This window comes from Ahaetulla prasina, chromosome 1, assembly GCF_028640845.1.
Source record: "Ahaetulla prasina isolate Xishuangbanna chromosome 1, ASM2864084v1, whole genome shotgun sequence".
Taxonomy (NCBI): Eukaryota; Metazoa; Chordata; class Lepidosauria; order Squamata; family Colubridae; genus Ahaetulla; species Ahaetulla prasina.
In genome coordinates this window covers 73,462,117-73,474,409 of record NC_080539.1, presented here as the reverse complement: position 1 = coordinate 73,474,409, position 12,293 = coordinate 73,462,117, and the positions used below count along the sequence as shown (strand labels likewise).

The window sequence follows — 12,293 nt, the reverse complement described above, 5'->3', positions numbered from 1 at the left end:
TCTGTTGTTTGCTGCATTTTAACCAAGGTTTGAGACTTGCTGAACTGTAGAGTTTTCCTTTTAGAACAATGTTTCTCAACTTTGGCAATTTTAAGAAGTGTGGACTTCAACTCCCAGGGGCATTTGGGGTGATGTTGGCTGGCAGCCGAAACCCACCCATCTTAAAATTGCTGAGTTGGGAAATGCTGGTCTAGAAGGCATGTCTTTTCATGCTGCACCAGATTTCAAATAAAATGACAAATAGGGTCATTTATTCAACTACCCAATATATATGAGCTGGTATACCAAATAATTTACAAGGTCCTGCTTTCTTAGGGATTGTGGGAATTAAAGTTCAAGTCACATCTTAAAAGTTCCCAGTTAGGGAAAAGTAATCTCACTATGTCAATACATGAGCCAAATTTTAGCAAAAGCAATATGCACCAATCTTTATTGATTGAAGCATTTATAACAAATTTCTTGGGTTCCTTTTGGCCAGAAAAAAAAAGCAAATATTTTCTCAGCTCAGAAGGAGGTAAAAAGTACTAATGTTCTGCCTCGGGGAAAATGCAGCATAGTCTGTTTCTGGTAACATATTACAGTTTCAGCCTGATGGCTCAGAAATAAAAGGGAAGTAAAGATGCAAGTTAAAGCACTTCAGTTTCCGAACAGGGTGACTTAAAAGCAGATACTCCACTGGCACTCTTTAAAATCAAAACAGATGGGTGATCCTTCTTTTATTAACAGCAGCCTCTGGGCCAAAAGCAAAACAAAATCCTGTAGAGAGCAGGCATTAAAAAAGAATATTAGCAAAAATTATTTCTCAACACAATATAAAACACAACAGGGGAGCCTATTACTTCATCTATAATGTATTTCCCAAGAGACACAAACTCTGTGTTCTGCTGTAGCTTAACAAGGATATAAATCCATTAGTTGCTCAAAAATTTTTTTAGACTTTAACGCTCTTGTGTGTTCTGCATTATAAGCTAATTGACAGGATTGCTCATGTAACCTGAATTAAATGTATATGTCTCCAACCCCCTAACTTGCGTTACATTTGGTGATATTTGTTTGATTAAAGAAACTAGAAGATAAATTGATGATAGTGGTGGTTTAGGGTATATGTAGTGACAATGCAACATTCAGATCTCTGCTTAACCTTAGAAGTTTCAGGAATTATTGGTAAGATGCTTATTCTCAATCAAGCCTACTTTTGCAGGTTTTTATGTTTATCTCTACTTCATAGCAAGAACAAACAAAAGTACTCAAACTAGAGTGGGAATGTAAATTGAGTTTTTTTTCTGTTTCAAATAGATGTTGGCTACTGTAAATGGTGGAACGGACAATAATTTTAAAGAAGGTAAAGAGCTGAAAGAGATAGTAACCTAAGAAGAGCTTAATTTTTAGCTGCTCTAATTACCTAGTGGTCGCATGTCTTAGCGATGTTTTCCCTAGATGTTTGACTCCTACAGGGTTTTCTTTCATCCAAAAATTATATCCAGGCTTGGCTAAGTAACATAGAATTTTAAGGGTATGAGGTAGATGGTTATAGCCACTAATATGAATAGGACAATCAGTGCTATTCATGGAAAGGCAGATTAAAAAACTGGAACAATATGCAGAAAATACAAGGTTTTCGGGGCAAAACATTTTTTGAAAGTATTTGTTACAAGAGAAAAAATTCAGCATAAAAACAACATACAGTATCTTAGAGGTAAACGTATGAATATTTGGTAAAAAAAAATTGCCTCTGTGTGTATGTGTGTGTCCTGTTATAGGTATCAACATTCGACTAATGCAACTAATGCGTGCCCCTATTCCAGGGGTGAAATGTAAAATTTGTTACTACCGGTTCTGTTGGCATGGCTTGCTGGGGGGATAATGTGACTGGGTGGGCATGACCAACTTTTTTTTTTAACTTTTAAAAGCATTTAAAAGCCTCTGATGATCAGGCAACTCAGCTAGGATTGCCAGAGGAGCCTTTTAAAAGCATTTTTTTACAACCTCTTTCGGTCGAAGAGGTTGTAGATAAAATGCTTTTAAAAGGTTCTGACGATCCCAGCTGAGCCGCATGATCATCAGAGGCTTTTTAAAAAACTTTTAAAAGCATTTTTTTGGCCGAAGAAAAAATGCTTTTAAAAGTAAAAAAAAAAACCTCTGATGATTGCGTGGCTCAGCTGGGCATGGGGTGGGGGGCAGGGATTTTTGCTACCGGTTCTCCGAACCCCCCGCCGCCATTGCTACCGGATCAGGCGATCCGGTCTGAACCGGGAGCATTTCACCCCTGCACTATTCCCTCAAACTGTAGTAGCAATTTTTTTAAAAAAATTTCATGCCTAACCACTGTCAACAAGTGTGTTTGTATGAAATACTAAGCATCTCAGATTGACTGAAAGAAGCATATATGCTAATACACAATAAGGAGGATTTATTACTTACCATAATTTTTTTTCTTTTTTCTTTTTCTTTTATGTACACTGAGAGCATATGTACCAAAACAAATTCCTTGTGTGTCCAGTCACACTTGTCCAATAAAATTCTATTCTATTCTATTCTATTCTATTCTATTCTATTCTATTCTATTCTATTCTATTCTATTCTATTCTATTCTATTCTATTCTATTCTATTCTTTCTATTCTATTCTATAATCTTGCACCATCCATAGTTCCGTTTCCAGTTAAAACTACTGGAATAATATAAAATATTAATACAATGCAATACAATACAATAGTACTTTAAGTCTTTAAGGATACAAATATAAAATGTAACCTTAAGACTTTGCTTAAAAGACCATATGGTAGGCTAACTGATCTTGTTAACTTTATAAATGGCTATCTTCCACCTAGATAGATCAAGCAAAGTGAGCAAAATATGCTGCTAACCTTGGATTCAGCTGTGTAGTACTTTTAACGCTGACTGGAATGGCTGTCAAGATTCTTCTTCTTAGGTATGCCCACGGTCATCCAAACGTCATCTTGGGTCATTCCTAGTTGCTCCCATTTGAATCTGGGGAGTGTGCCACCAAAGAAACAGCTTTGGTGGCAAAATCAGCTGTTTGTGGGCAGGAGAAAAAGATCAATGTGCCATTCAGCACCTCATTTTCGGAGGACTCCTCCCATTGTTTTGATTAGTAGCAGAGAAATATTGCATTTACAGGCATTCCAAATACCATCTTCCAAATCACTTAGAAGTATGCCTGTCCTATATTTAATACTTTATAAATCATGGGCAGCATTATGTAAGTATTGGTTGGTGTGAAGCAACCAGTATTTTGTGAAGCCTTCTTAGCCAAAAATTTAAGCTTCCCAAATACATCCTGTTAGTGATTCTGTTTTGTATTCATGGAAATGAATATAAGTTCCGGAAATAGTTCTAGGAATAATATTGCTCACACTAAACATTTAAATTTTTTATTCCACCTTTATTGCTTTATAAGTAATTTAAGGTGGTGAAATGCTATGCATTTTAAATGCATAGCATCATTGTTATGTTTCCTTTACTTCTAAATATGCCAGTAGATAATGAAAAGACAAAATATAAGGTTTCAGCCACGTGTTTCCAACAGCCTTGTGTACAGATGTCAGAGTCCCTCCCAAATATACCTCTAATTTATAATTCTTATTGAGATTAAAGGGAAGAATCCAATAAATGAAATCAAATATTGTTTGTGTCCTTATTCTGCCTTTCTTGTATGAGTTCCTGAAAGGCACAACTATTAAGTCTGCCAAATTCATATTCATGTCAAACTGCCCTGATATGGTAACAACAGACTAATTTGTCACATTTGGTGGCACATTTAGAAACCTCCACAAACCTTCATGCAACATAAATGGCCATAAAATAATATGTCGAATAAATTTAACTTTTGTTTTTGACAGCTAAAACATAATGTATGGGAATCTATAAGGCTTCAATATTATGTCCGGAAAAATAAACTTTTATAACTGCAACTGTACCGTTTAAATGGAAGGAGAATTGCATAGTTCACCAACAAAGACACAAGTCTTGCTACCTAGTAATTATGCTATAGTCATCATCTGGCAAGTTTATTCCAATATCACAATCCCACCACCTACTTGTATTTATAACATTGTAGTCAAGGTCCTCCAACTGTTGCCTTTTAGCTAGGTTTTATTAACCTTTTCAATGATTTATGATCACTGCCTAGACTTATTTGTAAAATAATAAAGGTAGGATACAAATACTTTTTCTACAGCATATCAACTTACTAGCATTTCTGGAGAGCACTGTGGGAATTAAATTGGTAGCATAATTGTTTAGTGGAAAGCAACTTATGTAAGAACAAATTTGTTCAAGTTCTCCCAAGTTTGGAGATTCAAAGTTATGTAATATAGAAAAAGATTCTTATTTAGGTTGCATTTCTATTTTTAGGAGGAAATAGCAAGGGCTTTCTTCCTTGCAGGGCCTCTCCCTTGGCCAATAAAATCTGGTTATGCATGCACATTTCCCCATAAGTGTGCCTGTGTCCAGAGTTTCTTCATATGGGTTATTCGGGAAGCAGATTTCAAATTGTGCGTGACACTCCATTGGAAAGATGACATTTTTACGTTTTCCCAAAAACAATTCAAACCAGGCAAACATCATGATTTTCATCCCTTTTAAAACCGCTATAATAAGGTAAAATGAATTAAGAGCCCCAAGCTTTCTGGAACTGGAGGAAGGAAAAAGTTGCATCAATTCCTATAGCAAACTATACCAGGGGTCTCCAACCTTGGTCCCTTTAAGACTTGTGGACTTCAACTCCCAGAGTCCCTCAGCCAGCAAAGCTGGCTGAGGAACTCTGGGAGTTGAAGTCCACAAGTCTTAAAGGGACCAAGGTTGGAGACCCCTGAACTATACGCACGAAGCCTCCTCTTGGCGGGGAATTCAAAGACCCGCCGAATAGGGCAAGAAAAAGGCTCGAACCCATCCCAGAACGCGGGCAGGAATTTTTGGAAGGGCTCAGATCTCGCGATAATCGGGAGAAACGCGGCACCCGGGAGACCGTTGCTCGGCAACGAGACGCTCGTCACCGCGGCTTGTCAATAGTCTCAGGCCCGGCAGCTATGGATGCTGAGACGCTTCCTTACGCGCTGGATCTCGTGGCCAGCAGCGGGATCTGCCTGAGCCCGGAAAAGCGAGCCGCCTTGAGGAACTCCCTGCTGCTGGTGCGCAGGGACTACCGTTTCGAGCAGGTCCGCCTCTGGGGCCGCATCCAAGGCGTCCGAGGAGCCTACTATATCGCCGAGGGCTTGGGACCAGACAGGGCTGGGCTCAGAAGCCGCCTCTACAGGTGGGCGGGCGCGGCTGGGAGACCCCTATGCACGTCCATCTCGAGGGTGATCCTACAGCAGGGGATCTGGTGGAGATCTAGTGGGTTGGCCCCAGACCAGTGGTGAAATCCAATTTTTTTAAACTACCGGTTCTGTAGGCGTAGCAGGGGAAGGATACTGCAAAATCCCCATTCTCATCTCACACCTGGGAAAAGGATATTGCAAAATCTCCATTCCCACCCCAGACCTTGGGGAAGGATATTGCAAAATCCCCATTCCCTCCCCACTCCTGGGGGAAGGATATTGCAAAATCTCCATTCCCACCCCAGACCTTGGGGAAGGATATTGCAAAATCTCCATTCCCTCCCCACTCCTGGGAGAAGGATATTGCAAAATCTCCATTCCCTCCCCACTCCTGGAGGAAGGATACTGCAAAATCCCCATTCCCTCCCCACTCCTGGGGGAAGGATATTGCAAAATCTCCATTCCCACCCCAGACCTTGGGGAAGGATATTGCAAAATCTCCATTCCCTCCCCACTCCTGGGAGAAGGATATTGCAAAATCTCCATTCTCTCCCCACTCCTGGAGGAAGGATACTGCAAAATCCCCATTCCCTCCCCACTCCTGGGGGAAGGATATTGCAAAATCTCCATTCTCTCCCCACTCCTGGAGGAAGGATACTGCAAAATCTCCATTCCCTCCCCACTCCTGGGGGAAGGATATTGCAAAATCTCCATTCCCATCCCACTCTGGGGCCAGTCAGAGGTGGTATTTGCCAGTTTTCCAAACTGCTCAAAATTTCTGCTACCGGTTCTCCAGAACCTGTCAGAACCTGCTGGATTTCACCCCTGCCCTAATTGCCTGTGCCTGAACACTATACGGGTAATCCTCGACTTACAACTCCAATTCAGTGTTCTTCTTTGAGCGTGCTTGTTTTTTTGTAGACATTTCATTACCCTAACTTGGTAACATCATCAGTGCTAGTAAGGAGTTGAGGAATGAAGTTTGATTCTTGATTAAGGTAGTCAAATTGACTTGGTATTGCTTACTCGATTGTTGGTGTGAAGTTAACCAATAATCAAGTTAGCAATACCCTAATCAGGAACTGTCAAAAAGCCATCAGTAAACAGTCTACCCAAAAAATCACTTAAGACTGCCCCCACCCACACTGACAGGCAAGATGCCAGAATATAAACTGACAGCGAACAGCACTCCTTACTAGCACTGATGATGTTACCCAGTTAGGGTAATGAAACGTCTGCACGAAAACAAGCAAGTTCAGAGAACACCAAGGACCCCTCATTGCAACCATGAGCTGCAAATATTCTCCTTTATTAGGACCACAATTGAGTCCAAAATGTAAGTTGCTGAGTGAAACATTTGTTAAGTGGGGTTTGCCCCATTTTATGACCTTTCTTGCCACATGTATTAAGTGAACCACTGCAGTTGTTAAATTAGTAACTGGCAGGGCGCCAGGCCCGGGGGAGGCTGGAGCCACAACACTAACACTATTGTTAAGTGAATCTGGCATCCGCGTTGTCTTTGCCTGGCAGAAATATAATATACAAATGGATAATATACAAATGGATGAAGACTATTGCTTAACATAGTGTAAGCCGCCCTGAGTCTTCGGAAAAGGGCGGGATATAAATGCAAAAAAAAAAAAAAAAGAAAGTTGCAGAAGGTGATCACATGGCTCCGAGACACTGCAACCGTCATAAATGTAAATCAGTTGTCAAGCATCCAAATGTAAATCATGTGGCTGTAGGAATGCTGCAACAGTCATAAGTGTGAAAAATGGTCATAAGTCACTTTTTCCAGTGCTGTTGTAACTTTGAACAGTCACTAAATGAAGTCTAGGACTACTTGTACTGGGATTCCAAGAGGCTGATTCCTTGATAGGAGAAGCAGAACCTGTTGAATTTCTTACGTTCTGGTTATCCAACAGGCAGAGGAGCCTTGTCAGGTAGAGAGAATATTGCCAAGTACAGGTAATCCTTGGCTTACAACAGTTCACTTAGTGACTGTTCGAAGTTACAACAGCACTGAAAAAAGTGACATGTGACCATTTTTCACACTCATGACTGTTGCAGCGTTCCCATGGTCATGTGATCAAAATTCAGATGCTTGGCAACTGAGTCATATTTATGACAGTGCAGTGTCCCAGGGTCATGTGAGCACCTTTTGCGGCCTTCTGGCAAGGAAAATCAGCGGGGAAACCAGATTTGCTTAACAAGTGTGTCATTAACCTAACAACTGAAGTGATTCACCTAACAACTGTGGCAAGAAAGTTTGTAAAATGGGACAAATTTCACTTAAAAATAGTCTCACTTAGCAACAGAAATTTTGGGTTCAATTGTGGTCATAAGTCAAGGACTACCTTTAGCTGAGGGGAACAATAGCAATCAGTGTGCTTCTGGAGCTCCTGCTCTCCTAAAGAGCTGAAACCAGTGGACAAAAAAATAAAACAAAATTAAATAAAAAATGATTTAAAAAAGGAACTATTTAGCTTTAATAATGTAGCTTTTAAAACTTTCATAACTTAGCTGTAAAAATTTAGCTTTTACAGTTGCAATGTATGGCTGTGAAAGTTGGACCATAAGAAAGGCTGAGCGCCAAAGAATTGAGGCCTTTGAATTCTGGTGCTGGAGAAGACTCCTGACAGTCCCTTGGACTGCAAGGTGATCAAATGGGTCAGTCCTAGAGGAGATCAACCCTGACTGCTCTTTAGAAGGCCAGATCCTGAAGATGAAACTCAAATACTTTGGCTACCTAATGAGAAAGAAGGACTCACTGGAGAAGAGCCTAATGCTGGAAAAGATTGAGGGCAAAAGAAGAATGGGACGATAGAGAATGAGGCGGCTGGATTGAGTCACTGAAGCCCTAGGCATGAGCTTGAATGGACTCCAGGGGATGGTAGAGGACAGGAAGGCCTGGAGGAACGTTGTCCATAGGGTCGCGATGAGTCAGACATGACTTTGCAACTAACAACAACAAACTTAGCTCTCTTTCTTTCTTTCTTTCTTTCTTTCTTTCTTTCTTTCTTTCTTTCTTTCTTTCTTTCTTTCTTTCTTTCTTTCTTTCTTTCTTGTTTCAATTTCTATACCGCCCTTCTCCCAAAGGACTCAGGGCGGTTTACAGCCACAGTAAAGACAGTTAGTACAATTTTTAGGACCAGTTTAAAAGGGAAATTTAGAGTTGGTTGAAGAGCTTAAAACCAATAAAACCCCTTATTAAAACCCCACTAGGCCAGTCTTGCACGGTGAAACAAAAATGTTTTCAGCTCGCGTCGAAAGGTCCGAAGATCAGGATGATGCCTATATGCAAAACTCATCTTCTCCTCAGGGACAGAATTTTCATTTGCAGTTTTTATTGATCCTGGAAGAATCAGGACCATTTTACAAATAATCAAACTATTTAAAAGTCTGTTAATGTGGGCTCAGCAGAGCAATAACAATTCACTCTGCAATGTGAAATGACAATACAGGTTTCTCAGCCCAGGAATTGGATTCTGCCAATTTCTTATTAAAAAAAATATAAAATCCATGATCAGGAATGATTTATTTATTAAGACCAGCCAAATATGAACAAAATTGTGGCAGTCGTAATTTATCAACACTTCATCTTTTAAGCAGGCAAAATATAAGCGTTCTGCAAATCCGCCCAGAATGGGGTTTTGCGATGGATAGGAATGCATACAAAGAAGCACTCTGTATCTTTCTTCCAGGGTTAAATGGATGCTTTGTAAGTTACCACGTGTTCATGCTTGCATAATAATTTCATTTTACTTTTTTCTTTCAAATAATTTAGTCACGTCTAAAAGGTACTATAAAAAAGAAAGTTTTTTTAAAGCGGCAGAAGATGGGGAGAGAGAGGCTTACATAATGTTGCAGTCTTAAGGTCTGCACAATATTGGAACAGAAGAAAAGCTATTGAACTAACCAAATTAACAGGAAATGACTGATTTTTTGTGATTTCCCCATATTTAAACATTCACTACTGTATTCCTGTGGAAGAACCTTTGTGGATTATAAAAAGAGAACAAGAATAATTAGCAATGTTGGTTTTAGTAAAATAAGATTGATTTTGTTAATGTGTTATATAAATAAAGGCAAATAAAAGCTTCATTGAATTGGTAGAGATATAGAACTAAATACTTGAATGTTTAACTTAAAATTAATGTTTCAATACAAAGCTCTAATGTTCTTTTCAGTGTTACGGTTTTGATCTTATTTGATTTTATGTGATTATTGAATATGATTGAGACATACATAAATCATGTTAATAAAATAAATATTTATACAGGACATACCATATTTTTCGGAGTATAACACGCACTGGAGTATAAGACACACCTTAGTTTTTGGGGAGGAAAATAAGAAAAAAAGTTGATTGGCAGGTGGATCCTGGAATACCGCCAATCAGCTGTTCCCAGAGGTGAATTTTAGCAACAGGTTGCTTGGTTGAGCTCTGTGCCTTGCTTTTTTTTGGCTTTTTTTTCTGCCTCTGAAACTTCTAAAACTCCATTTCAGAAAAAAAAAATTGTGTCTCTGAAAGCCTCTGAAACAGCTTCAGAAAAAAAGCCTCTGAAACAGCTTCAGAAAAAAAGCCTCTGAAGCTCTGTTTGAGGGCTTTTTTTCTGAAGCTCTGTTTGGGGGCTTTTTTTCTGAAGCTTCGTTTCTGATGCTTTTTTCAGGCTCTGAAACCTCAGTTTAAGCTGGGTGGGGCTACATTCGGAGTATAAAACGCACCCAGATTTTCACCCTCTTTTTTGGGGGAAAAAGGTGTGTCTTATATTCTGAAAAGTATGGTAACTTATTCTAAGAAGTTGTAATCATTACCACTACCATATGGTCTAATACAGTATTAGCATAATGTACTCCTTATGGCAAATGATGAAGAGTGGGGCATGTAAGAATGTGTATCTACTTGGTTCATGGCAGAATTGCAGTTGAAATTGGGATTGCTGGCTTAAAATTCAATCTATTCATGCTATTCCAAGTCTTTTCTGATGTCCTATTCCGTACTGCAATTCTGCTTATCAGTTGTTCCTTTGACAATTTTAATCGGATTTTTGATAGACCCCATAAATTTCTATAAAGAAAAGGTTCTGATTTTTAAAAAAAACTTGTTTAGTAACACTAAACCTACTTGATTTTTTTTGGTGGGTTGGATAGTTTGAACGGTGTGGATTGGAGTCTTCTGCCACCCGCCTCAGAGGAAATTATTGCAATGACTACAGGATTAAAGGGACGTTTTCAAGGGGACCCGTCTTATGAGTATGAATCCCCTGAGAAAAAAGAAGAAGGTGAAAGACCATATGAAGAAGAAATTGGAGTAAGTCAATGAATGATGGTTTGACCTTTGTACATAAGGATTTATGAATATTCTTTATCATTTGTTTGTATGTTTTCTTAAAAAATATTTGTTATGATTTTTTTTTCACCATGATTATTTACCTTTGGTGGATTTCTAACTCATCCTTTTGTCTAACCTGGTTAGAGAATGTGGATTCCCATTGACTTTTCAGATATTTGTCACTCTTTGCTGCAATGAACTACAGTACTTAAGTCTATGTTTTACATTTATTTTGTTATAGATTAAATGTTATTTTTGAATTTGGTTTCAGTGAACTGGAGACAGGAATCAACATCCTGTAAATTAGCCGACAAATTTAATTTTTCACCCATTCTTTTCTCTCACAGTGACTTTAAGGGAGGGGTGCAGAGAGGTCCAAGGGCCACCTTAAAGCTTGAGGTGACCCCAGAGTTTCTTTTTAAAAAATGGGAGGAGAAAAAGTAAAAAAAAATATATAGAAGAGCATAGGGAAATCGGGATAAACTATATATAGCCTTAATAATCTTTTGCCTATCTTCCTTACCATTTCCAATGTTTAAATTTTTGTTTAATTTAAAAAATAGACATTCTTTATGATTCTTTCTTCAAATCCCAAAGGAAGAAAACTATCTTTAAATTATAAGTTCTGTCTGCTAGCCTTTTGCTTCCTTCCCTCCAATCTCAAAAACCAATACATGTACAAAGAAAATTTAAAAACTGCAAATGCATTAATCGGGAGTGGGAATTTCAAGATACATCTTCCATAGTTGAATGCTTGGGTGCTGCTGGCTTTAAAAGAGCTGATTAGAATGAAAACCTACCTGAGTTTTATTTTTTATTTTTATTTATTTATTTTTGTCACAACATCATATAAAAAGGATTATATAGTATATAAACATATATATGAGTAAATATTAGGAGGTATAAGCGTCAATATATATATATATAGGAAGAAGAAAAGAAAAACAACAACAACAACAACAAAAACAACAACAACAATAGGACAGGAACGGTAGGCACGTTTGTGCGCTTATGCATGCCCTTTATGGTCCTCTTAGGAATGGGGTGAGGTCAATAGTAGAAAGTTTTTGGTTGAAGCTTTTAGGATTATGGGAAGAGACCACAGAGTCAGGTAAAGTATTCCAAGCACTGATGATTCTGTTACAGAAGTCATATTTTCTGCAATCTAGATTAAAGCGGTTAACATTAAGTTTAAATCTGTTGGTTGCTCTTGTATTGTTGCAATTAAAGCTGAAGTAGTCTTTAACAGGAAGGACATTACAATAGATGATTCTATGAGTTAGACTTAGGTCTTGTCGAAGGCGACGGAGTTCCAAGTTTTCTAAGCCTAGGATTTCGAGTCTGGTGGGATAAGGTATTTTGTTGTTTTCAGAGGAATTGAGAACTCTTCTTGTAAAATATTTCTGGACTCGCTCAATTGTATTGATGTCAGAGATGTGGTGAGGGTTCCAAACAGGCGAGCTGTATTCTAGAATTGGTCTAGCAAATGTTTTATATGCTCTGGTTAGTAATGTAGTGTTTTTGGAAAAGAAGCTACGCAGGATTAGGTTTACAACTCTTAGGGCCTTTTTTGCTATGTAGTTACAGTGGGCTTTGACACTTAGATCATTTGACATGAAAACTCCAAGGTCTTTAACGGGATGGGGGTCATCTGTAAGGTAATTTCCATCAAATATGT

General features: G+C 38.6%; 1 protein-coding gene across 1 annotated transcript in view; it reads left to right on the top strand.

The window, feature by feature from the left end:
* The first annotated feature begins 5,027 nt into the window (after nucleotides 1–5,027).
* Nucleotides 5,028–12,293, top strand: part of RSPH9 (radial spoke head component 9) — a 42,648-nt gene continuing 35,382 nt past the window's right edge. The window contains exons 1-2 of the mRNA XM_058162828.1: nucleotides 5,028–5,276; nucleotides 10,435–10,594. Of these exons, the coding sequence (XP_058018811.1) occupies nucleotides 5,050–5,276; nucleotides 10,435–10,594 (387 nt within the window). The 5' untranslated portion in view covers nucleotides 5,028–5,049. The remainder of the gene's footprint in view (nucleotides 5,277–10,434; nucleotides 10,595–12,293) is intronic.